Here is a 26,712-nt window from a genome sequence, read left to right as displayed (position 1 = left end):
GCGGTCATGACGTTCAAAGAAATAAAGAGGAAGAAGTGGCCTTCTTCCTCTCTATTTAATTGACATGCATGATTAAAACCCCCTCATGAAATGCACTTTTCTTTAATATTTTCTTTGCAGGTTCTTCTAAGAACTTCAACACACTTTTAAAAACATGCCTGAGGCTTTAAGGCGGGAGTCAGAGAATTGCGGCTTTCGAGCCACATGCGGCTCTTTAGCGGCGCCCTGGTGGCTCCATGGAGCTTTTTTGAAAATGGGAAAAAAATGGGGTGAAAAATGTTTTTTGTTGTAATGTGGTTTCTGTAGGAGCACAAACACGACACAAACCTTCCTGATTGTTAGAAAGCCCACTGTTTGATATGTTTGTGTTTATGCTTCACTGATGAGAGTATTTGCCGAGCACCGTTTGGTCCTACTGCTTTCAGCGGCCCTTGAACTCACCGTTGTGCGGACTGCGACTCAACAGTTGGTTTACATGTACAACTTTCTCCGACGCCGCCACAGAAGGACGTGTTTTATGCCACTCCTTCTTCGTCTCATGTTGTCCACCAAACGTTTTATGCTGTGCGTGAATGCACAAAGATGAGCTTTGTTGATGTTACTGACTTGTTGGAGTGCTAATCAGGCATATTTGGTCACTGCATGACTGTAAGCTAATCAATGCTAACATGCTATTTAGGCTAGCTGTATGTACATATTGCATCATTATGTGTTGTTTGTAGGTATATTTAATTTCCTTTACTTATGTCCTCTGTGTATTTAGTTCATTTTTCCATGTCTCATGATACATTATCTATATGTAATATTGGCTGCATTTCTGATAGTTGTTTGTGGGCCATGTTGTTCCAGACCACAGCAAACGTTACCCAGCTTGTAAAGATTGTAATAAATCCATTAGAAGAAGACAGCCTGTTGTTTCCTTTAACTTGGACACACACATCTATACCTTTGGTCATTCTAAGACATTCATTTCCAGAAGTTTTACTAATGTTTTCCAATGTTGTAAAAATGTGTAGAATAAATATTACATTTCAACATTTCTGTCAACGAAGGTTTGCGTCAGCCTGAGACACATTTTGATAGTAGGCTAATACAGCTAATTAGCCACTTACATCATGTGTGGCCATCATTATAACACTTTTATAAGTCTTTTGATTTTTGCTGCTCCAGTCAGATTACTTTTTTGTATTTGTAGTCCAATATGGCTCTTTCAACATTTTGGTCAGGTTCAAACACTGATGACATCTATTGAACAGACAAGAAGCAAGGAATCATGCAGAGACAGGGATCAATTTTGCTCATTGAGGAGAGATGTATTGGGCTGTACACTTAGTTACAGTTCCAACCTACGCTCTAAGGTACAGTCCTATGTGCTCCTCTATTTATTTGGGAGGTCCCTGGTTACATCACTGAGGCTGCTTCTGAAGGAAGAAGGGTAATTTCAGCAGCCCCAGTTAGACACAATATATGATTATTCAGAAGAGTAGTCCACCCCGACTGAAATGGTTCACAAAGGTTGTTAAAGGGGAACATTATCACCAGATCTATGTAAGCGTCAATATATACCTTGATGTTGCAGAAAAAAGACCGTATATTTTTTTAACCGATTTCCGAACTCTAAATGGGTGAATTTTGGCGAATTCAACGCCTTTCTATTATTCGCTCTCGGAGCGATGACGTCACAACCCGCTTCTTCTGCGCGACCAGTTGGTCCAGTGACCGAGCACGAGTCCTTAATTTTGGACTTTTGCTGTAGGATGAACACACGCGAGGAAGTCGAACACACGCGTAAAACACGGCGCCGGAACATGCTAGCACTTCCTGGACCGCTCTGATCTCATCCCAGCAGCGCCCACAGCCACCAGGGGGCGCACTAGCACGATAGCTGAGCATGAAACAGACATTTTCTCGCGTCAATAAGTCGAGAATGTTTTATTTTTTTTGCAGATATGCATGTTATTACTATGTTGTTACATAGATGCTGTCGGAGGCAGATATTTACATATATCCGAATTTTAGTGTTACTTATTTTCTTTCATAGTCATATTTGAAAACAGCTCTTGTTTTCCATTTCATTTTCTTTCTTTTTTCCAGCAAGTAAACTGTGTGTGTTAACCTTGAGTTCTTTGGAATGTATTTTGACTAGGGAGACGTTGTGCATGTATTATGACTAGGGAGAGGGAAGAAAAGAGGGGGTTTTGGGGTTGGGAAGACAGATTATTTTAGCGGGGCGATCCGAATGTTCTATGCTGTTTCTGTGAAAATATATCTGCAAAGCTTTGCCAATATATTACAAAATACCTATTCTGTCTCTGGTGGTTTTTCAACTCAGCTTTAAGTGTCGTAAAGAGCTTGGGAGCGACTTGTGACTTGAATTCCCTGGGAGAAACAACTGGTCCAAAACGCAACAATTTGGGGGCTCGTCCGGTCGACACGCTGAGAATTGGACACCTCTTGCTTTCTTCTGGACAGACTCATGAGTGGCCAAACATAAAACAAGGTAAGCAGAGCCTTTTTCTAAAATCTGCTTTAGGAGTCTGTCTTGAAGTATGTAAGTCAAACACTGTTTGTACCCCAGACACAGAGTGGACATTTTGATGGATTGATTGCATGTTTCCCTTGTCCGCCATTACATAAAAAGCTGTAAATAAGTGGTCAACTCGCGTCATTGTGTCTCGACTACCGTGACGGGCAGTTTCATTGACGAATAAACTAATAGTTGGGTGTAGCTCATCCTGGGTCATTGGTCGTCGCCTAAACGAGTAACAGGTTCGAGGCCTTTCGTCTGGGATGAAAAATTCTGAAGTAAGGGGTTCGAGGCCCTTCGTCTGGGACGATAAATTCTGAGATAAAAGACACAATGGCTACGGAGTGTGACAGACAGGAATGTGATGGCGGATGGGGGAAATGTGATGAATGGCTACCGTTTAATGATCAATGAAATTGGCAGGTAGAGTTTAAAAAGAAAAAAGAAAAAAAAAGAAAAAAAAGAAAAGAAAAAAAAGAAGAAAAAAAAAAAAGGAGAACGTTTCATGAAAGGGTTAAGAGGGAGTTTACAACACTCTCTTTGAAAAATAAGGGTTAAGAGGGAGTTTACAACACTCGTAAAGTCGTGAACTCAAACGTTTGGTAAATAAAGAAAAGTAACTGGAAGTTTTATGGTAAAGTTAAACGCAGAGAAAGAACTTTCGTGCAGCTTTTTCCTTGTGTGTGTGTGTGTTGCTGGTTGCGTAGGAGTGTGTGTGTGTGTGTGTGTGTACGTGTGCTTGTGTGTGTCTACTGAGAGCATACGCTTGCTTGTGTGTGTGTGTGCGCGTGCTTGTGTGTGTGTGTGTTGCTATTGGTGACGGTGTAGTCCGCGGGGAGAGACGTAGGGGGGGAACAAGGCGAATTAGATAAGGACATGACTCGCGCATGCGCGAGACTATTCTAACGACCCGCCCAGACTTTGACTAAGCCAACGCCCCCTACTCAAGTGCCAAGAGAGGGAGGTACTCACACGCCCTCTCTAAGCCATCGGCTCAAATTCTTAACCCCTTCCTTTGCACATCTGACCATTTTCCCCCAGTAGATAACAACCTCTCACGTGCACAACAGACATTCTTGAATAATACACAACAGAGGCAGACTTTGTGGTCTCCTGTAACCGCTAAAGGCTCGCTGGAAGGCTACATTGACAAACAACCACATGACCCACATGCATACAACACACGCTCCAAAAAGGTAGAAGGACATGCATATCCATTTTTTCCTGAAATTAGTGGCCAATTTCAAAATATAAGACTTTTGCTGTTGCAGACATGCAATCCATTGTTGACAAACTCCCACCTGTGTCTGAAGGAGGGAGTCTTTGGCTTAACACGTTAGACAAACGAACAGCGGGATACACTCTCTCCGTAGCAGACTTTAGAGGCATTTTGTATCGTTGTGTTTCCACACAAGATGGCCAAAATATGGAACAACAAGCAGGATTATTGGCTGAATCTTCGACTTCACCGGTAACACCGTACATAAGAGGCATAGCTACTGCTATGCGCAGTCTGTTTCCTCTTCCGTGTCAAAATACCACTCCTACATATCGGTGGAAAGATGGTGAGTCACCTTATGTATTTATAGACCAAGCTAAAGAGCAGTGGTCACGTGCTACAGGTGTGCATCCCAGTAAAGAAGGGGAACACCGACAGTTTTTTAGACGAGCAGTACTTGACGCAATGCCAACTGTGGTGAGACGCAGGATGAATGATAACCCTGATATACACGGTGCCAAAAACAACACATGGCAGGGACATCTTATTCATCACATGCAAAATTGGACAGAGCAGGATGGTGGTAGAGTAACAAGGAAACAACTACTTAAATTACAGATCGCTGAAGATGAAAAGTTAAAAGAACCAAAAGGTCAAAGATCAGCTAGCGTATATTCAGCAGTGGGTGACCTTGCTTTTGAGTCCCAGCAGGTGGAGGAAATAATCCTCAATAGACGTGCGACCAGACGGTTGGACTCGGGTGGTGGACACGGTGCTTTAAGGCCAAGACAGGGTGAAAACTGTTTCATCTGTGACCAGCCGGGTCACTGGCAACGTGAATGTCCTAACTCCTCTGAACGAGACAGGCTCCCAATTGCAGCCAAAACATCATACAGGCATGGCAAAGGACGCCCAAGGCAGAAGCCCCAGCAGGAAATACAGACAGGCCCCCTGCTGGACATAAGTGTCAACGGACAATGTTATCAGTTTGTGATTGACACTGGTGCCACCCACTCATTTCTGAATGCAGAGGTACCAAAGAAACTGTGTGCTTCCTTTTTGAAGGTCGAAGGCTTTGCTGAGGTCACAAGAATGTTACCGGTCACCAAACCTCTTCCGGTTCAGATTGCTGGACACACACTGAAGCACCCCTTCGTGGTTGACCTGCACACACCTTGCCTAATTGGTAATGACCTCCTTTACAGACTGTACCCTGACATTCAATATCGCACAGAAGGAACCTTCCTGGTGTTACCTGACGGCTCAACCACCAAGCTGCGACAACACTACCAAAGCTCCTCCATGAGCTCATACCACAGCCTGAAACACCAGAAATGGCTGCTCTATCAGTGAAAACCCTGACTGACTGAGATGCTTCCGTGTGTACCGCCACCCGACTCGCCTCATGTTCATGCCAGGAGGCCTTTGACTCCTTTATATTTATATATGTTGGAACTCAAGGTGTGGCTCCTCATGTTGACATATCTTTGCTACGACTAGCATAGTATAAGATGGACAAAATTGCTGTCCCACATTGTTCCCTTGCTCTTTGCCCCGCCTACAAAACCAAAGACTTAGGTCCAATGATAAAACACGGCGTAGCTGCCACTCATTGCACCGACACCCAAAACCACATTTTCCTCTTGTTTAAGTTTTCTGTTAAACACACAGCTATTAGCTGCACTTTGGACACCCCGGCTGTAGACTACGAGGAGCTAACAGCTACACAACAGCTGAGCTAAAACGACACATTACATTTAAGCATATCAAAAAATTATAGTTGCTTATTGCATACACACAGTCGCCATGACAGAAGTCTGATAGAAAGTATTCAGTAACAAACGTGTCCGCATCATTCGACTTTCTACAACATGAGCTTGACTTAATTTGTTATTGTGGCCACCAGGCGTGGTAAAATTTCAAATTACGACTGCAAAGGCATCCGCCATAAGGTTAGTATTTTTCTAGTTTCTAGGAGGTGAGGGTGGATTCAGAGACTTGGATTCAGACTCCGTACAACAAAATAGCTTTAACAATATTCCTGTGGGTAAGAAGTTATAACTAAATTGTTGTAAGTTTGTAAATTTAACTTGAAAATAGCCATTTTGCACATCGATAGTAGTTTAGTAAATCAATTTGGAATATGGAGGAGGTGAGGGTGAACCGTGTATAGTTTTTGACTTCATTGATATGATCAATCCGGTGAAAGGGAAAAGATACTTGCTGACTTGTGTTGACAATCACAGTGGTTGGCCGGAAGCAACCCCAACCTCAAAAGAGGATGCAAAATCAGTAATTAAATGGCTTGTTAAGGACCTAATTCCCCGACATGGTTTCCCCAAAAAGATTAGGTCAGACAAAAGCACCCATTTTAAAAATACTCACTTAGCCTTGGTCGAAAATGCTCTTGGACTAGAACACAGGTTCGGTTTGGGGGTACCATCTTCAGTCCCAAGGTAAGGTTGAAAGGATGAACCAGAATATCAAAAACGAATTGGCTAAAATCTGTGCACAGACCAAATTGAATTGGATTGACATGTTGCAATTAGCGTTAATGATCATTCGAATGTCCATGAATAAAACTGTTTTACCGCCCTTTGAGTTTTTCACCCTATGAACTGCATACAGGTCAGCCCCTTCCCAGGATCAACACCCCCCTGGAAGAAGGAATCAGCGTAAAACCAAAATGGTATTTTACACAAAATGCAGAATTTGTGTGCCAGTTCTTCTGTACAGATTCGAGGATGACAGCCCGCCACTCCAGATTCCCTTCCGTCCACTGAGAGGGTCAAGATCAAGGTCATCAAACGTACGTGGACGGAGCCCAGGTGGACTGGTCCCTTCAAGGTCGTGGTACGGACGTCCCACGCCCTTCGACTAGCTGGCACAGGGGACACCTGGTACCACCTCTACCTCCGCACTCCCGCGGAGGAGCCTGCCACGGAAGGGGCCCAGAAGACGACGCTGAGAGACACCTCACTCCGTTGGAGCTGCCGTCTACCGTCGTGTAGATCTTCCAGATTTTATACCTACATTACTCTGATCAATTTCTATATTGTATACCATTGCTTGAGACCAGTCCATAGGCTAATTGTTTCTTAGTTTTTCTTGCTTGTTTTCAGCATAACTATTTGTGTCGTTACATTAAGCGAAAAGTTTGATGTTTATCCCCGTTTCGTTACCTGAATTACTCTGATTTTGATTTCTGAAAGGCAGGATGTTATACCCAGTAGGATTCCCTGACGGACTGGTGTTTGGGCTTGCTCTACTGACCTTGTGTCTCAGTTCTTCCTTCCCGACGACAGTGACTGACAAGTGTCTTAGAACGTACGGCGGACTTGAAATAGACTGGGTCAAGGGGGACAGCAAGACTTACTTTTTTGACCTGTGCAGTGTGATAAAGTGCGAGGGGAAAATTTGTTCTTACCGTGCTAGTAACCTCTATCTTTGTTACGACTCAAACCTGAACTATTGGTGTCGGATGCGGACAACATACTCTGGTAAGTGGTGCCCCTCGTGGAAGCAGGTAACCCACTACACAGGGCCCTTAGACTACCATGACCCTTTATATGCCAACATACCTCCACAATTCAAAGTTATTCTGAGAGGGATGACCTTTCAGAGGAACTTTATCGGTCCCAGAACCCTCTTTCCCTTACAATTGATAGAGCAGGTGTTATGCTTACAAAGGCTCTCACATCTGTGTATACTACTGACATCACCACCGAAGACCTGGTAGCTTTGACCTTAGGAGCAGGTGCATGCAACCTGTGGCTTAGGTGGATGACTAGCATGGCTAAGAGCCAAGACCTGGGTGACTGTGTTGCTTGTTCCTCTGGACGTCCCTTTCCCCACACTTACTCCGCCCCTTTTAAGTTGACTGACACTAATGTCTCAAACTGTCTTATCTCTTTGTTTTCTGAACCCACAACGCCAGGTTGTCATTTGTTGGCTAGTGTGTACCCTCCTGTTGACAATTTCACACGACTTCTTCCCTTTGTGGCCCAAAAGCTGAAATACACGTGTTTTCAAATTACAGGACCCTCAACATCCCCCTACAAATTGGGTGACATTACCCCCTCCTGGTGCACCACCCTGATAGATGGCTCAAGGATAGGCCCTTGGGCACCACCCTGATAGATGGCTCAAGGATAGGCCCTTGGGCACAAGCTGACTTATTCTGGTATTGTGGGGAGCACAGATTGTACATTAGAATCCCGACGTCAGCCGTTGGACTTTGTGCTATGGTTAGACTGGTGACCCCAGTCACCCTAGTGGGTACCAATTTAACACCCCTTGGAACTCCTGTTTCAGCGGCCTCTCTAACTTCCCGCAGAAGACGCCATGTTTTATCTAGGAGGAGTGTAACGGGCTCCTTTGATTTGATGAGAAACCCTGAGGGTGTTTACTTTGATGCAATTGGACAACCAAGGGGGGTCCCACCACAACATAAATTGTGGTGTGAATCCTGTGCAGGTTTCGAGAACCTTCCTATAATTGGTGCTATTTTCCCTGTGACTGCTACTAAAAATGTAGAACGCATTAACTATGTTTTTTATAATCTGTTGAGACTGACCAACCTGACTCGTGATGCTGTTGAGGGGCTTGCTGAACAACTTGCCCCAACTTCCCTCATGGCCGTCCAGAACCGCATAGCCTTTGACCATATCCTAGCCAAGGAAGAAGGTGTGTTTGCAATGTTTGGTGACCAATGCTGTACCTTCATTCCTAACAACACCGCCCCCGATGGCTCGGTCCTGTCTAAGGAACTCCCTGAAGTTTCCGGTGTCCCTGACCCCTTCAAAGATTGGCTCCAAAGCACCTTTGGAAGGTGGTCTGACCTAATTAAGTCTGCCCTGATCTCCGTTGGAGTTTTCTTGGCCATCATAGCCTCATGTGGTTGCTTTATCGCCCCTTGTGCTAGGTCTTTATGCACCCGCATCATTGTTAGAGCTGTAGAAGGACAACCCCACCCTATTTCTGGGTTTGCTATGTCACTGAAGGGGGTCAAGCAAAGTGGTGACTTTCGAGAAATGCTAGTTTCCTTCCCTGAGGGTGACGACATTGACATGGATTCCATCCGTTTATCTCCCATGTAACGATGCTTTTAATTTTTTTTACTAGCTTGCTCAGAGAGTGGCGTATTTTAGAAGTGTTGTACTAGTGATAAAGATCTTTTTAGAAGATCTGAAGGGGGATATGTCGGAGGCAGATATTTACATATATCCGAAATTTTAGTGTTACTTATTTTCTTTCATAGTCATATTTGAAAACAGCTCGTGTTTTCCATTTATTCTCTTTCTGTTTCTCTGCAAGTAAACTGTGTGTGTTAACCTTAAATTCTTTGGAATGTGTTTTGACTAGCATGTGTTTTGACTAGAGAGAGGAGAGAGGAGAGAGGGTTTTGGGGTCGGGAAGACAGACCATTTTGGCGGCGCCATAGAATGTTCTATGCTGGACTGGTCTCAAATGTATATCTGCAAAGCTTTGCCAATATATTTCAAAATACCTATTCTGTCTCTGGTGGTTTTTCAACTCAGCTTTAAGTGTCGTAAAGAGCTTGGGAGCGACTTGTGACTTGAATTCCCTGGGGGGAACAACTGGTCCTAAACACAACAATTCCCATACAATCACACATGCTGGCTTTTGAACTTTCCGCCTATAACAGTCCGAATGGTTCTATTCCTCTTTGTTCCGGAGGACACAACATCGACAGTGTCCAAAAACAATTTGAAAGTCCATCTTGGATGAGCTCGGGCCCAGCGAAGCCGGCGGCGTTTCTGGGTGTTGTTGATAAATGGCTTTCGCTTTGCATAGTAGAGCTTTAACTTGCACTCACAGATGTAGCGACCAACTGTAGTTACTGACAGTGGTTTCCTGAAGTGTTCCTGAGCCCATGTGGTGATATCCTTTACACACTGATGTCGCTTTTTGATGCAGTCACGCCTGAGGGATCGAAGGTCCGTAATATCATCGCTAACGTGCAGTGATTTCTCCAGATTCTCTGAATCTTTTGATGATATTACGGAGCGTGGATGGTGAAATCCCTAAATTCCTTGCAATTGCTGGTCGAGAAATGTTGTTCTTAAACAATTTGTTCAGGCGTTTGTTGACAAAGTGGTGACCCTCGCCCCGTCCTTGTTTGTGAATGACTGAGCATTTCATGGGAGCTGCTTTTATACCCAATCATGGCACCCACCTGTTCCCAATTGGCCTGTTCACCTGTGGGATGTTCCAAAAAAGACTTTTGATGAGCATTCCTCAACTTTCTCAGTCTTTTTTGCCACTTGTGCCAGCTTTTTTGAAATATGTTGCAGGCATCAAATTCCAAATGAGCTAATATTTGCAAAATAATAACAAAAGTTTTCCGGTTCGAACGTTAAGTATCTCGTCTTTGCAGTCTATTGAATATAAGTTGAAAAGGATTAGCAAGTCATTGTATTCTGTTTTTATTTACCATTTACACAACGTGACAACTTCACTGCTTTTGGGTTTTATATTTAAGAGGTAAAAAATAAATGCTTCAAAACATCTTTGTTGTTCATGCTCAAGATATCGGTCACAGCACGTCCTTTTTCTGGCGTTGGTGTCTCAGCACTGCGGCATAAATGTTCTCATAGTCGCCATGGTCCAGCTGCTGACAAGAGGACACGTGATGACAGTGAGACTGGATTCATGACACCAGAACCAACAAGATGTCACCTCTGCAGGCTGGACGAGCTCATTTGGATCTGCGGTGGACGAGGGAGACGTCGCCGTCCTGCGATCGGGAAATAAATACAACCTGCTGAGCTTGTCGGGAAGTACGAGTGAACACCTTTAGCATCATGTTCATGTTCATGAAAACAATGATCCGTTTTTACAAAATAACATTTCTGCTTGTGCTACAATGTTTAGTGAGACGAATCTGCATTAAAGGGGAACATTATCACCAGACCTATGTAAGCGTCAATATATACCTTGATGTTGCAGAAAAAAGACCATATATTTTTTTAACCGATTTCCGAACTCTAAATGGGTGAATTTTGGCGAATTAAACGCCTTTCAATTATTCGCTCTCGGAGAAGCAATCCGCCATTTTCTCAAACACCGAGTCAAATCAGCTCTGTTATTTTCCGTTTCTTCGATTGTTTTCCGTACCTTGGAGACATCATGCCTCGTCGGTGTGTTGTCGGAGGGTGTAACAACACGAACAGGGACGGATTCAAGTTGCACCAGTGGCCCAAAGATGCGAAAGTGGCAAGAAATTGGACGTTTGTTCCGCACACTTTACCGACGAAAGCTATGCTACGACAGAGATGGCAAGAATGTGTGGATATCCTGCGACACTCAAAGCAGATGCATTTCCAACCATAAAGTCAAAGAAATCTGCCGCCAGACCCCCATTGAATCTGCCGGAGTGTGTGAGCAATTCAGGGACAAAGGACCTCGGTAGCACGGCAAGCAATGGCGGCAGTTTGTTCCCGCAGACAAGCGAGCTAAACCCCCTGGATGTCTTGGCTCACACCGTCCCTTATGCCACCGAAGATGATCTAGAGAAGAATATCGACCCTAGCTTTCCTGGCCTGCTGACATCAACTCCAAAACTGGACAGATCAGCTTTCAGGAAAAGAGCGCGGATGATGGTATGTCTACAGAATATATCAATTGATGAAAATTGGGCTGTCTGCACTCTCAAAGTGCATGTAGTTGCCAAATGTATTTCATATGCTGTAAACCTAGTTCATAGTTGTTAGTTTCCTTTAATGCCAAACAAACACATACCAATCGTTGGTTAGAAGGCGATCGCCGAATTCGTCCTCGCTTTCTCCTGTGTCGCTGGTCGTCGGTTTCGCTTGCATACGGTTCAAACCAATATGGCTCAATAGCTTCAGTTTCTTCTTCAATTTCGTTTTCGCTACCTGCCTCCACACTACAACCATCCGTTTCAATACATGCGTAATCTGTTGAATCGCTTAAGCCGCTGAAATCCGAGTCTGAATCCGAGCTAATGTCGCTATAGCTTGCTGTTCTTTCCGCCATGTTTGTTTGAGTTGGCATCACTATGTGACGTCACAGGAAAATGGACGGGTGTATATAACGATGGTTAAAATCAGGCACTTTGAAGCTTTTTTAGGGATATTGCGTGATGGGTAAAATTTTGAAAAAAACTTCGAAAAATAAAATAAGCCACTGGGAACTGATTTTTAATGGTTTTAACCTTTCTGAAATTGTGATAATGTTCCCCTTTAACAAAAACATGATCCGTTTTTACAAAACAACATTTCTGCTTGTGTGTTAATTGTCTTACAATGTTCAATCATATTAATGATGATGGATTCATCTGCATTAATGCGTTCATTTTGACAGTCCTACTTTTTACCTGAAGTGCAGAGTCAGGATGATCAGGATGCCCACGAACACAACAGCAGAACAGAACAGCCTGATGATGTTTATCGTTCTACAGGACATTCCTACACATGGACATACAGTAGATGTCTTCAGGAGACACAGATGTGTTTTGGACATGAGGGGTCTTACCATTCACGCTCACGTGCACACCAATGATGTGGCGCCCCCTGCTGTTGTTGGCCTCACAGTAGTAATCATGGCCACCCTGCTCTGTGATGTTCCTGATGGTCAGGGTCTGACCTGGACTGATGTCTTTGATGGTCAGCGTCTGACCTGGACTGATGTCTTTGATGGTCAGCGTCTGACCTGATGCCAGAGGAGACGACATGTTCTCCTTGTACCAGGTGTAGCTGGCGGCCGGGTTAGCATCGCTGCTGCAAGTCAGAGTCCCGAACTGTCCCTTCTGGACAGACAAAGAGGACGGCCTGGGAGGATCTGAGGAACAGGACATTGTCCTCATCAGTGTCACCACACGTCTTGAAGACGCAGATGTACTCACATTGGACATCAATGAAGACGGGTTCTGATGTCTTCTTCCCCAGCTGGTTCTCCACAGTACACCAATATTCTGCTGAGTCTGAAGACTTGATGGACTTGAAGACCAGTTGTCGATCTTTACTGAGGACTTTAACTTTTGAAGACACATTCTTCTTCTTGTACCAGCAGTAATCAGCTGTTGCTGAGGAGTAGTCGAAGTTGTCGATGTAGCAGGTCAGTGTCAGTGGACGACCCTCCAATATGTCACCAGTATGACTCAGAGACACTGAGGGTCTTTTCAGAACATCTGGAGGAAGAAAGGTAGAAGTTTTAAACAAACATGTTCTTCTTTTCACCACAGACAAGAACATGAGTCAGTAAAGCAGCAGCAGACCTCCACCAAGGCGCCAGTGCACATTACACTTGACAGTGCATCACAGTACACATGCAGCGCCATCTGCTGGATCTGGTGGCTCACTGCCTCACTTTGCACTAATGCCAGACCACAGGGGGACCCCAAAGTCCCAACATACACGCATGATGTACGTATAATATCTACATACTTCACACAAAAAACTGCTCATTTAATTAGTATCCATTCATAGAAATAAAACCTTTTTTTATTCATACATTTATATAGATTAACAGATGATGCAAATATGCAAAGAATGTTTAGTAATGTATAAATATTTATTTACAAGAAGTATTTTATAGTCAATACAGAGTAGTGATCTAATGAAAGGTTCAAGTCTCATGATATTTAAAATGCTGTTTTTTCTGCCGACTCTCCCTGTCCGCCACAGTGCCCTTTGAAGTCTACCTAGCAACAAGTGCGACGTAAGCAGGAATAAAAACTAATGTGTTGACTTGTTGCTGCTTCTGCTAGCTGGCTAAACGTGTTCATCAGCTAGGAGGTGATTTAAATTGTGTTGTGTTGTTTACTACTTTGTAGTTGAAATAGACACGAGAAAGATTTGTGTTGTTTTCCTACTGAAGTGCTTTGTAGCGCACCATGTTTTTCCAGAAGAAAGAAGCACTCACACAGGTGAGGAGAGATGCTGATATGTTGATGTTGTTGTGCAGTACAGGTGATGTAGTCTCCAGGTGACAAGGTGACTTCTACTTTGGTACCATTCTTTTTATTGCCTCCATTGTGAAGCCACACAAAAGACAAAGGAGCTTCTAGAAGGCAGCTTGTGTGACACAACATTTGTGCAACAAGGTGAGAATCTTCAACTCTGACTGACATCACCTGCACCTGCACAGCTGGAGGCCAGAGGAGCAAACATGAAACATGTCATATTAATATTCATTTTAGATACAAGTCACACAACATACACACATGACTGCTTCATCTGCTGTCCAAAGTCCAGTTTGCAGCCCACAGCTTGCTTTTGATTGGCTGCTGACTTATTTCTAAATAAAATTACACCTGACCCGCGTTAAAATACTAGAAAAGATTAGTGATTCGGCAGAAAATTCAAACATAATGTAATATACAGTATTGTACATAGTACAAACCCCGTTTCCATATGAGTTGGGAAATTGTGTTAGATGTAAATATAAATGGAATACAATGATTTGCAAATCCTTTTCAAGCCATATTCAGTTGAATGCACTACAAAGACAACATATTTGATGTTCAAACTCATAAACTTAATTTTTTTTTTGCAAATAATAATTAACTTAGAATTTCATGGCTGCAACACGTGCCAAAGTAGTTGGGAAAGGGCATGTTCACCACTGTGTTACATGGCCTTTCCTTTTAACAACACTCAGTAAACATTTGGGAACTGACGAGACACATTTTTGAAGCTTCTCAGGTGGAATTCTTTCCCATTCTTGCTTGATGTACAGCTTAAGTTGTTCAACAGTCCGGGGGTCTCCGTTGTGCTATTTTAGGCTTCATAATGCACCACACATTTTCAATGGGAAACAGGTCTGGACTACAGGCAGGCCAGTCTAGTACCCACACTCTTTTACTAAGAAGTCACGTTGATGTAACACGTGGCTTGGCATTGTCTTGCTGAAATAAGCAGGGGCGTCCATGGTAACGTTGCTTGGATGGCAACATATGTTGCTCCAAAACCTGTATGTACCTTTCAGCATTAATGGCAACTTCATAGATGTGTAAGTTACCCATGTCTTGGGCACTAATACACCCCCATACCATCACACATGCTGGCTTTTCAACTTTGCGCCTATAACAATCCGGATGGTTCTTTTCCTCTTTGGTCCGGAGAACACAACGTCCACAGTTTCCAAAAACAATTTGAAATGTGGACTCGTCAGACCAGAGAACACTTTTCCACTTTGTTTCAGTCCATCTTAGATGAGCTCAGACCCAACGAAGCCGACGGCATTTCTGGGTGTTGTTGAGAAACGGTTTTCGCCTTGCATAGAAGAGTTTTAACTTGCACTTACAGATGTAGCGACCAACTGTAGTTACTGACAGTGGGCATCTGAAGTGTTCTTGAGCCCATGTGGTGATATCCTTTACACACTGATGTCGCTTGTTGATGCAGTACAGCCTGAGGGATCGAAGGTCACGGGCTTAGCTGCTTACGTGCAGTGATTTCTCCAGATTCTCTGAACCCTTTGATGATATTACGGACCGTAGATGATGAAATCCCTAAATTCCTTGCAATAGCTGGTTGAGAAAGGTTTTTCTTAAACTGTTCAACAACTTGCTCACGCATTTGTTGACAAAGTGGTGACCCTCACCCCATCCTTGTTTGTGAATGACTGAGCATTTCATGGAATCTACTTTTATACCCAATCATGGCACCCACCTGTTCCCAATTTGCCTGTTCACCTGTGGGATGTTCCAAATAAGTGTTTGATGAGCATTCCTCAACTTTATCAGTATTTATTGCCACCTTTCCCAACTTCTTTGTCACGTGTTGCTGGCATCAAATTCTAAAGTTAATGATTGTTTGCAACAAAAAAATGTTTATCAGTTTGAACATCAAATATGTTGTCTTTGTAGCATATTCATTTAAATATGGGTTGAAAATGATTTGCAAATCATTGTATTCCGTTTATATTTACATCTAACACAATTTCCCAACTCATATGGAAACGGGGTTTGCATATACAGTATATTTCATTATCTAATCTAAAGTATTCCTTGTAATATAGTTGTATTATTGGGCATGTTTGGTCAGGTGTGTTCATACCTGCTACTGTCAAGGTGCTTCCAGGTAAAATACTCCTCCATTCAACACCATCATCAGTGGTGAATTTGAAGCGGTACTCAGCAGAATCACTCTGCCTCACATCTTTTATTCTCAGTCTGCTTTTTCCAGAAGGCACTGAATGTAATTCAAAACGACCTTCATACTGAGGGTCTGACAGGAGATCTTCAGTCATGGAGGGATTTCCCCAGTGACTAGAATCTGCACGGTACCACAATTTTTTCTGGATACTTTCATAGCTCGTGTATTCACAGCTAAAGTCCACTGATGATCCTTGGATGGCACAGATGTGTCTCTGGTAGTAAACCACCTTGTTACATAACCAGTACAACACACCTGAAAGACAGAAGAAGCATTGAACTGAGTCAGCACAAAGTTACATGTGACGTGCAGCAGAAGACTGAAGAGTCCACTCACACACTGGAGGAGACACATCTTGCTCGTGTCCTCTTACAGCACAGGAGTAACTGTTTGTGTAGTTATGCTCTACTTTGTACTCTTGAGACTTTGCATGATGGATTTCCTCTCCATTCTTATACCAGACGTATGAAGAAGGAGACCGAGGACTACAAGTGCTGCTGACACACTTCAGATCATACCAATATTTTCCCCCAATATAACTGGAACTTGAGGGCACTTGTACTTTCAGATCTGGAATGAAAGGAGAACTTAAATTATTTCAAAATAAAAGTCTTAATCTCCACTTCCACCAAAGGCAGTACAGTTTGGATCAGTTTCTGTTCTCATAAGTTGTGAAGGGTACTAAAATAACTTGTCAGGGTACCAAGTACGGTTGTAGAGCAGCTAAAAGGGCGGAGTCAGACACAGTGCAGTGTGTTGATTGGAGGACAGCAAATGGTCATTTCCAGAATGTGAAGAAGACCAAAAACAAGATGTCACTGTGGCTGGCCCCGCCTACTCACAGCAGACAATCAGCACTTGGACTTCCTGACCTCAAACTGGACTGAGCTTGGTGGAAATGTGTTTCATGGAAAGCAGTACCAGTGACGGTCACTTTGACACCAGGCGTGACGATGAAGTCTCCTCTGGAATGGTTAGTTGTGAATCTGAACGTGTACTCGTCACTCCGTCTCACGTCTGCGATGGTCAGATTGCAGAGGTTGCCATGACACTCAGACTGCACGCCACCAAAGTACTGAGGGTCCAGTCTCAGATCTTCATTTGGATCTTTGGTGAACCAAAATTTTTCCTTGACCTTGATCACACGCCCGTCTTCTGTGGGCGGGAACTTAAAGGAGCACTGAAGCTTCACAGTGGATCCTTTAATTGCACAGATCTCCTTCCTAGTGTAGGTCCCCCCCCACTCAGCACCAAGCAGCCCTGAAACACACAACATCACAAGTACTTCATCAAATACTTCATCAAGTACTTTATCAAGTACTTCATGCATTCCATCGATCACAACAGGACTGTTTGGTTTGTCTTAGATGTTCCACCTCTCATCCAAATAGACTTAATCAATTCATGATCATAGACTTTGATTGGTCGGATCTAGTCTTAGACTTTGTTTAGTCAGATCTAGTCTCAGACTTAAATTGGTCAGATTTAGTCTTAGATTTAGAGTGTTCTGCTCTTGTCTTAGATTTAGACTGGTCTGATCTAGTCTTAAACTTAAATTCATCACATCTATTCTTAGACTTAGATTGGTCACATTTAGTATTAGACATAGACTGGTCAGATCTAGTCATAGACTTAGATTGGTCAGATCTAGTTTAGCAGCTGGTGCCAAAACCCCAAATACTCACAATTCAAAACCAGGAGGGTGTGTCTGGTCAAGGATGGTTATTCCCTATTGTAGTGAGAAAAACAACTGTTTTGATGCAATCGAGCAATCCTAACTGTCCAAGCCAACGACAGTCATTGAAGTGTAATTTCCCCTCATTAGCATTCAGGTGTTGTGTGGCAGAACGACCGCTGTGGATCGACTACTACCAGTCCAAAATATTCGAAATCCTCCGCGTTAGCGTTCAATTCAGTTGTAAACAAATGGCACAATTGGCATTCTAGCCACCTTCTGTTGTTTGTTATCTGTTGGAGGCTAAATTGCAGAGTCTTTTAGGAATGGTTGAAAGGACAGTGTTGTATGTGAGAGATCTAGCCGCTACACTAGATCCGACCAGCCTAAGTCTATGAGCATGAACTGATGAAGTCTACTGATTAGAGGCGAAACATCTTCTAAGACAAACCAAACGGTCCAGTTGTGATGGATTGAGATGACAATGACCTGGATGAATGACAACATCCATTGACATGTCATCAATTCTATTTTAAAGATTAGTCGACTAATCAGATTATTGAGTGTAAACATATTCAGTGGTTCTAATTCAGCCAAAGGCCTTTAGAGTTGTGTCATATTTTAGGCATGTGCTAACTGACAATAAAGATGACTACTTCATTCAGAAATATTTATTAATACTGTAACCGTGCTGCTTATCGGGCCGTTACAAAAATAATAACCCTTAGTACATGTAAAAAATACCTCTCTCTATGAAAATGTAAAAATACAGATAAAGGCATCACGTAATAAAAAATCTGACAGGCTGATACTATTTATGAACAAAAACACAAATATTTGTCTTTTAATTATATAGATCTAGAACCTCGAGCATTTTTATGAGATATTCCAAATTGCATGATGGAGTCGCGTTCACACCCCAACACTGTTTTACCTAACATAGTGAATAATCCTGATTGGAATATTGATGAAAATAATCGTAATTATTATTTTGCCCAGAATCGTGCAGTCCCATATGTAAGACTTGACCTCATATATGAACACTATTTTTATCTATATGGACCAAAAGTGCAGTTACATGTTATGTCAAAAAAAAAAAATCACATTTATTTGTATTTATTTATAGTATTATTTTGTTTCTGCCATATTACTTTGTTTAAAATGCTTGTGTTGCTTTCATATGCACATTCAACTTTCTACTTGAGGTACACATATACATTTTGAATGTGTTCTTCGTGTTAGAAAAAAAAATTAAACTTGGTTGAAGGATTTCAGTATAGGTAACTTTTGAAAATGTTGAGCACATTTAAAATTACCGCGATAATATTGATAATTAATACATACATACATATATATATATATATATATATATATATATATATATATATATATATATATATATATACATATATATATATATATATATATATATATATATATATATATATATATATATATATATATATATATGTGCCTCAAAAGAAAATGTTTGCCTTGGTGCTCTAAAATATGAGCCCTTCTTTAAGGGAACACTTGCCTTGACCTGAAAAAGTTAAAATTTGAGGCCTGCATATATATATACATATATATGTATATATATATATATATATACTTAATATGAACATTTGCTTCTTTCTTCCACGCCTGTTGGCCGCTTAACACTTGATTGCAATGACTGAGAAGATGTTGTCTATCTCAGGAAGTGAACAAGCACAATTCTCAACTTGCACATGAAAAAGTCCACTTCAGAGCAGACGCAACATTATTTAGCTTGAAAGTTTGTCACTTTATAGTTCCTTTTCCTTCATGAATTATGTTAATTAAGAATGTTTCACTGCAAATTGCACATTTAGCTGAGAATACTGATTTTTAAAAAAATGCATGCAAAGAGTCTATGTAGGAACACAATATTTTATCAATCACATTCAGGACTTTAACCAAATAAAAAAGTAGAGGTGTAGTACCTGGCACGCAGAGAAGGAGGACCACAAAGCCTGTCTTCAGACTCATATTGGAGTAAGTGAACAAGTAGAAATGTGTGCGTCTACAGGTCGCAAGGAGGAAGCGGTCATGACGTTCAAAGAAATAGAGAGGAAGAAGTGGATTTCTTCCTCTCTATTTAATTGACATGCATGATTAAAACCCCCTCATGAAATGCACTTTTCTTTAATATTTTCTTTGCAGGTTCCTCTAAGAACTTCAACACACTTTTAAAAACATGCCTGAGGCTTTAAGGCGGGAGTCAGAGGATTGCGGCTCTAGAGCCACATGCGGCTCTTTAGCGGCGCCCTGGTGGCTCCATGGAGCTTTTTTGAAAATGTATGAAAATGGGGAAAAAAAATGGGGTGAAAAATGTTTTTTGTTGTAATGTGGTTTCTGTAGGAGCACAAACACGACACAAACCTTCCTGATTGTTAGAAAGCCCACTGTTTGATATGTTTGTGTTTATGCTTCACTGATGAGAGTATTTGGCGTGCGCCGTTTGGTCCTACTACTTTCAGCGGCCCTTGAACTCACCGTTGTGCGGACTGTGACTCAACAGTTGGTTTACATGTACAACTTTCTCCGACGCCGCCACAGCAGGACGTGTTTTATGCCACTCCTTCTTCGTTTCATGTTGTCCACCAAACGTTTTATGCTGTGCGTGAATGCACAAAGATGAGCTTTGTTGATGTTATTGACTTGTTGGAGTGCTAATCAGGCATATTTGGTCACTGCATGACTGTAAGCTAATCAATGCTAACATGCTATGTAGGCTAGCTGTATGTACATATTGCATCATTATGTGTTGTTTGTAGGTATATTTAATTTCCTTTACTTATGTCCTCTGTGTATTTAGTTCATTTTTCCATGTCTCATGATACATTATCTGTATGTAATATTGGCTGCATTTCTGATAGTTGTTTGTGGGCCATGTTGTTCCAGACCACAGCAAACGTTACCCAGCTTGTAAAGATTGTAATAAATCCATTAGAAGAAGACAGCCTGTTGTTTCCTTTAACTTGGACACACACATCTATACCTTTGGTCATTCTAAGACATTCATTTCCAGAAGTTTTACTAATGTTTTCCAATGGTGTAAAAATGTGTAGAATAAATATTACATTTCAACATTTCTGTCAACGAAGATTTGCGTCAGCCTGAGACACATTTTGATAGTCGGCTAATATAGCAGCCACTTACATCATGTGTTGCCATCATTATAACACTTTTATAAGTCTTTTGATTTTTGCGGCTCCAGGCAGATTACTTTTTTGTATTTGTAGTCCAATATGGCTCTGTCAACATTTTGGTCATGTTCAAACACTGATGACATCTATTGAACAGACAAGAAGCAAGGAATCATGCAGAGACAGGGATCAATTTTGCTCATTGAGGAGATATGTATTGGGCTGTACACTTAGTTACAGTTCCAACCTACACTCTAAGGTACAGTCCTACGTGCTCCTCTATTTATTTGGGAGGTCCCTGGTTACATCACTGAGGCTGCTTCTGAAGGAAGAAGGTTAATTTCAGCAGCCCCAGTTAGACACAATATATGATTATTCAGAAGAGTAGTCCACCCCGATTGAAATGGTTCACAAAGGTTGTTAAAGGGGAACATTATCACCAGACCTATGTAAGCATCAATATATACCTTGATGTTGCAGAAAAAAGACCATATATTTTTTTAACCGATTTCCGAACTCTAAATGGGTGAATTTTGGCGAATTAAACGCCTTTCTATTATTCGCTCTCGGAGCGATGACGTCACAACCTGCTTCTTCTGCGCGACCAGTTGGTCCAGTGACCGAGCACGAGTCCTTAATTTTGGACTTTTGCTGTAGGATGAACAAACGCGAGGAAGTCGAACACGCGCGTAAAACACGGCGCCGGAACATGCTAGCACATCCTGGACCGCTCTGATCTCATCCCAGCACCGCCCACAGCCACCAGGGGGCGCACTAGCACGATAGCTGAGCATCAAACAGACATTTTCTCGCGTCAATAAGTCGAGAATGTTTTATTTTTTTTGCAGATATGCATGTTATTACTATGTTGTTACATAGATGCTAAAACATAATGATGCAATAAACAACTTTTCACTGCTTTTATTACATCAGGCTAAATATGACATCATCGAAGTTGTTGCTTAATCTAAATCATCAAGTTCACAGATTTGTATTTATGTGATTATTATTCACTAATTCATTCTTCAAAACTTTCTTCTTTTTCCTTTATACCGTACCATACCATACCAACTTTATTTATAAAGCCCTTTAAAAACAAGCACAGTTGAAGAACAAAGGGCTGTACACCACAAAGAAACAGAGGCAAAGGACAGACTAAAAAATAACATTTAAAACAGAAATAAAAATATACATTGAAAAAGCAAATGCAAATTACCCTAAGAACTATTTGTTGGATAAAAAGTAGTTTAAAAAGGTTAAAAACAGTTAAAAAAGTTAAAAGTTAAAAACAGTTTAAAGTCTCATGCTGGGTTAAAAGCCAGTGAATAAAAATGGGTTTTAAGAAGGGTCTTAAAAATAGCCAAAGAAGGAACCACACACTTTTTTATTCAGACATTTATAGTCATACATTGGAATTGATATTTTATTTATTGATCAATCTTAATTATTCCCATTTGTTTTTTATTCTTTTTCCTTTGTCACCACACAGGCTTTACTCATTTTTATTTATTTAATCGTTCATCTTTATGCACTGTCATTTATTTTATATTTGCTGATGCATTGCAATTATTCCAATCTATTTATTTATTAAAACTTTTTTCTTCTCTGTTTCCTTCATCACTGCTTTAATCTGTCAGGGTTTTCCACTCCATTGTATTTATTTCACCATTTATCTTTATATATTGTAATTAATAAAACAGAAAATACACATTTTAATATGTATTTTTCCATTTATTTATCCAGTTTATTTAATCCTATCTATTATTATATTTTACTTTTTGAAAATGTTTTTCTTTAATTTCTGTATTTTGTCAACTTTTTACATTTCAATTTTTGTGTTCCAATTATTGATCAATGTTGTGTGTTCATTTATCATTTACACTTTTAAAACACATTTTTCTTCATCACAGCACCGGCTTGAAATATGTAAAAAAAAATGTTACATTTATTTAATCATTTATCTTTATTTATGTCATTTTTCTTTTCTATTCAACTATCTATTATTATTATTCCATTATGTATTTTAATTTTCTATGTATTGATCAATTTAATTACTATTTTAAAACATTTGAACCCTTTTTTCTTCTCTTTTTTCTTTTGTCACTTATACTCCTATTTAGCCATTTAACTTCATTTATTGTGATACATTTTTCTATGTACAAAACACTTCATAATGCGCCACACATTTTTAATGGGAGACAGGTATGGACTACAGGCAGGCCAGTCTAGTACCCGCACTCTTTTACTATGAAGCCACGCTGTTGTAACACGTGGCTTGGCATTGTCTTGCTGAAATAAGCAGTGGCGTCCATGGTAACTTTGCTTGGATGACAACATATGTTGCTCCAAAACCTGTATGTACCTTTCAGCATTAATGGTGCCTTCACAGATGTGTAAGTTACCCATGTCTTGGGCACTAATACACCCTGTCGGAGGCAGATATTTACATATATCCGAATTTTAGTGTTACTTATTTTCTTTCATAGTCACATTTGAAAACAGCTCGTGTTTTCCATTTATTCTCTTTCTGTTTCTCTGCAAGTAAACTGTGTGTGTTAACCTTGAATTCTTTGGAATGTGTTTTGACTAGCATGTGTTTTGACTAGAGAGAGGAGAGAGGAGAGAGGGTTTTGGGGTCGGGAAGACAGACCATTTTGGCGGCGCGATAGAACGTTCTATGCTGGACTGGTCTCAAATGTATATCTGCAAAGCTTTGCCAATATATTACAAAATACCTATTCTGTCTCTGGTGGTTTTTCAACTCAGCTTTAAGTGTCGTAAAGAGCTTGGGAGCGACTTGTGACTTGAATTCCCTGGGGGGAACAACTGGTCCTAAACGCAACAATTTGGGGGCTCGTCCGGGCGACATGCTGAGAATTGGACACCTCTTGCTTTCTTCTGGACAGACTCACTAGTGGCCAAACATAAACAAGATAAGCAGAGCCTTTTTCTAAAATCTGCTTTAGGATTCTGTCTTGAAGTATGTAAGTCAAACACTGTTTGTACCCAAGACACAGAGTGGACATTTTGATGGATTGATTGCATGTTTGCCTTGTCCGCCATTACATAAAAAGTTGTAAATAAGTGGTCAACTCGTGTCATTGTGTCTCGACTACCGTGACAGGCAGTTTCATTGACGAATAAACTAATAGTTGGGTGTAGCTCACCCTGGGTCATTGGTCGTCGCCTAAACCAGTAACGGGTTCGAGGCCCTTTGTATGGTAAGATAAATTCTGAAGTAACGGGTTCGAGGCCCTTCGTCTGGGACGATAAATTCTGAAGTAACGGGTTCGAGGCCCTTCGTATGGTACGATAAATTCTGAAGTAACGGGTTCGAGGCCCTTTATCTGGGACGATAAATTCTGAAGTAACGGGTTCGAGGCCCTTCGTCTGGGACGATAAATTCTGAAGTAACGGGTTCGAGGCCCTTCGTATGGTACGATAAATTCTGAAGTAACGGGTTCGAGGCCCTTCGTCTGGGACGATAAATTCTGAAGTAACGGGTTCGAGGCCCTTCGTCTGGGACGATAAATTCTGAAGTAATGGGTTCGAGGCCCTTCGTCTGGGACGATAAATTCTGAAGTAACGGGTTTGAGGCCCTTCGTCTGGGACGATAAATTCGGAGACAAAGACACAATGGCCACGGAGTGTGACAGATAGGAATGTGATGGCAGTTGGGGAGAAAGTGTGATGAATATTCTGTTGTCGACAATGAAATTAGAAGGCAGAGTTTAAAAAAAAAAAAAAGAGAACGTTTCTTGAAAGGGTTAAGAGGGAGTTTACAATACTCGAAAAGTCGTGAACTCAAACGTTTGGTAAATTAAGAAAAGTAACTGGAAGTTTTATGGTAAAGTGAAACGCAGAGAAAGAGCTTTCGTGCAGTTTCTTCCTTGGGTGTGTGTGTGCTGCTGGTTGCGTGGGCGTGTGTGTGCTGCTGGTTGTGTGTGTGTGTGTGTGTGTGCTGCTGGTTGTATGTATGTGTGTGTGTGTGTGTGTGTGTGTGTGTGTGTGTGTGCTGAGAGCATACGCGTGATTTTGTGTGTGTGTGCGCTCGTTTGTGTGTGCCTGTGTTGCTATTGGTGACAGTGGAGTCCGCGGGGACGCGGGGAGAGACGGGCAGGTGGGGGAACAAGGTGAATTAGTTAAGGACATGACTCGAGCACAGGTTGAGGAACCTAACCGTTCAAAAGAAGAAGGCTTACAGAACTTATGTGCTCGAGAATTTAAGAGTTTGACGGAAGAGAAAAGAAAGTTAGAGAACAATAAGATAAAATGGACGGGCTGTTCTTTCACATGTCGCGCATGCACCAGACTATTCAAAAGACCCGCCCAGACTTTGACTAAGCCAACGCCCCCTACTCCAGTTACAAGCTAGGGAGGTACTCACACGCCCTCTCTAAGATTGAACCTACCTCCAAAACTTAAAATGTCTCCATCGGCTCAAATTCTTAACCCCTTCCTTTGCACGTCCGACCATTTTCCTCCAGCAGATGGCAACCTCACGCGTGCATACCAGACATTGTTGACACATAAAGCTGCTATTAGGGGCCAATTTCAATATAAGCCTTTTGCCGTCACAGACATGCAAGCCATTGTTGACCTTGCTTTCCCACCTGTACCTCAGGGAGGGAACCTTTGGCTGAACACTTTGGACAAAGCTAACCCTGATATACACGGTGCCAGAAACAACACATGGCAGGACATCTTATTCATCACATGCAAAATTGGACAGAGCAGGATGAAAACAACAAGGCTGGTGGTAGAATAACAAGGAAACAACTACTTAAATTACAGATCGCTGAAGATGAAAAGTTAAAAGAACCAAAAGGTCAAAGATCAGCTAGGGTATATTCAGCTGCTTTTGAGTCCCAGCAGGTGGAGGAAAGAATCTTCAACAGACGTGCGACCAGACGGTTGGACTCGGGTGGTGGACACGGTGCTTTAAGGCCAAGACAGGGTGAAAACTGTTTCATCTGTGACCAGCCCGGTCACTGGCAACGTGAATGTCCTAACTCCTCTGAACGAGACAGGCTCCCAATTGCAGCCAAAACATCATACAGGCATGGCAAAGGACGCCCAAGGCAGAAGCCCCAGCAAGAAATACAGACAGGCCCCCTGCTGGACATAATTGTCAACGGACAATGTTATCAGTTTGTGATTGACACTGGTGCCACCCACTCATTTCTGAATGCAGAGGTACCAAAGAAACTGTGTGCTTCCTTTTTGAAGGTCAAAGGCTTCGCTGAGGTCACAAGAATGGTACCTGTGACCAAACCTCTTCCAGTTCAGATTGCTGGACTCTCGTTGAAGTACCCCTTTGTGGTTGACCTGCACACACCTTGCCTAATTGGTAATGACCTCCTTTACAGACTGTACCCTGACATTCAATATTGCACAGAAGGAACCTTCCTGGTGTTACCTGACGGCTCAGCCACCAAGCTGCGACACCACTACCAAAGCTCCTCCATGAGCTCATACCACAGCCTGAAACACCAGAAATGGCTGACATCTCCAACTGCTCTATCAGTGAAAACCCTGGCTGACTGAGATGCTTCCGTGTGTACCGCCACCCGACTCGCCTCATGTTCATGCCAGGAGGCCTTTGACTCCTTTATATTTATATATGTTGGAACTCAAGGTGTGGCTGCTCATGTTGACATATCTTTGCTATAACTAGCATAGTATAAGATAGACACAATTGCTGTCCCACATTGTTCTCTTGCTCTTTGCCCCGCCTACAAAACCAAAGACTTAGGTCCAATGATAAAACACGGCGTAGCTGCCACTCATTGCACCGACACCCAAAACCACATTTTCCTCTTGTTTAAGTTTTCTGTTAAACACATAGCTATGAGCTGCACTTTGGACACCCCGGCTGTAGGCTACGGGGAGCTAGCAGCTACACAACAGCTGAGCTAAAACGACACATTACATTAAAGCATATCAAATAATTATAGTTGCTTACATACAGTCGC

At 41.9% G+C, this 26,712-nt stretch overlaps 1 protein-coding gene across 2 annotated transcripts; it reads right to left on the bottom strand.

Moving 5' to 3' along the window:
• Positions 1-10,179: 10,179 nt before the first annotated feature.
• Positions 10,180-19,612, bottom strand: LOC133621881 (uncharacterized). Of its 2 annotated transcripts, none has more exons than XM_061984306.1 (10): positions 19,532-19,612; positions 16,814-17,152; positions 16,229-16,462; positions 15,794-16,147; positions 13,656-13,880; positions 12,637-12,921; positions 12,267-12,572; positions 12,109-12,199; positions 10,449-10,506; positions 10,180-10,383 (listed from the first exon to the last, which is right to left on the bottom strand). In XM_061984306.1, the coding sequence occupies exons 1-10, from the start codon at positions 19,575-19,577 to the stop codon at positions 10,306-10,308; spliced, it is 2,016 nt and encodes a 671-aa protein (XP_061840290.1). In that variant the 5' UTR covers positions 19,578-19,612; the 3' UTR covers positions 10,180-10,305. The 2 variants fall into 2 exon arrangements, with proteins under 2 accessions (XP_061840290.1, XP_061840291.1); XM_061984307.1 differs by having other exon boundaries at positions 10,180-10,380.
• Between the last annotated feature and the right edge of the window lie 7,100 nt (positions 19,613-26,712).

Source organism: Nerophis lumbriciformis, linkage group LG25 (assembly GCF_033978685.3).
Source record: "Nerophis lumbriciformis linkage group LG25, RoL_Nlum_v2.1, whole genome shotgun sequence".
In the NCBI taxonomy this organism is placed as follows: domain Eukaryota; kingdom Metazoa; phylum Chordata; class Actinopteri; order Syngnathiformes; family Syngnathidae; genus Nerophis; species Nerophis lumbriciformis.
The sequence above is the reverse complement of the archived record's forward strand: the minus strand, read 5'-3'. Positions and strand labels throughout refer to the sequence as shown.

Bases quoted from the DNA above. Each gene is read 5' to 3' on its own strand.
- LOC133621881 (XM_061984306.1), bottom strand. From the start codon at position 19,577: ATGAGTCTGAAGACAGGCTTTGTGGTCCTCCTTCTCTGCGTGCCAG. The intron at 16,148-16,228 runs GTGAGTGGACTC...TCTGTCTTTCAG, and splicing joins AGATGTGTCTCCTCCAGTGT to GTGTGTTGTACTGGTTATGT. The intron at 12,922-13,655 runs GTGAGTGCTTCT...TTCTTCCTCCAG, and splicing joins CAGCATCTCTCCTCACCTGT to ATGTTCTGAAAAGACCCTCA.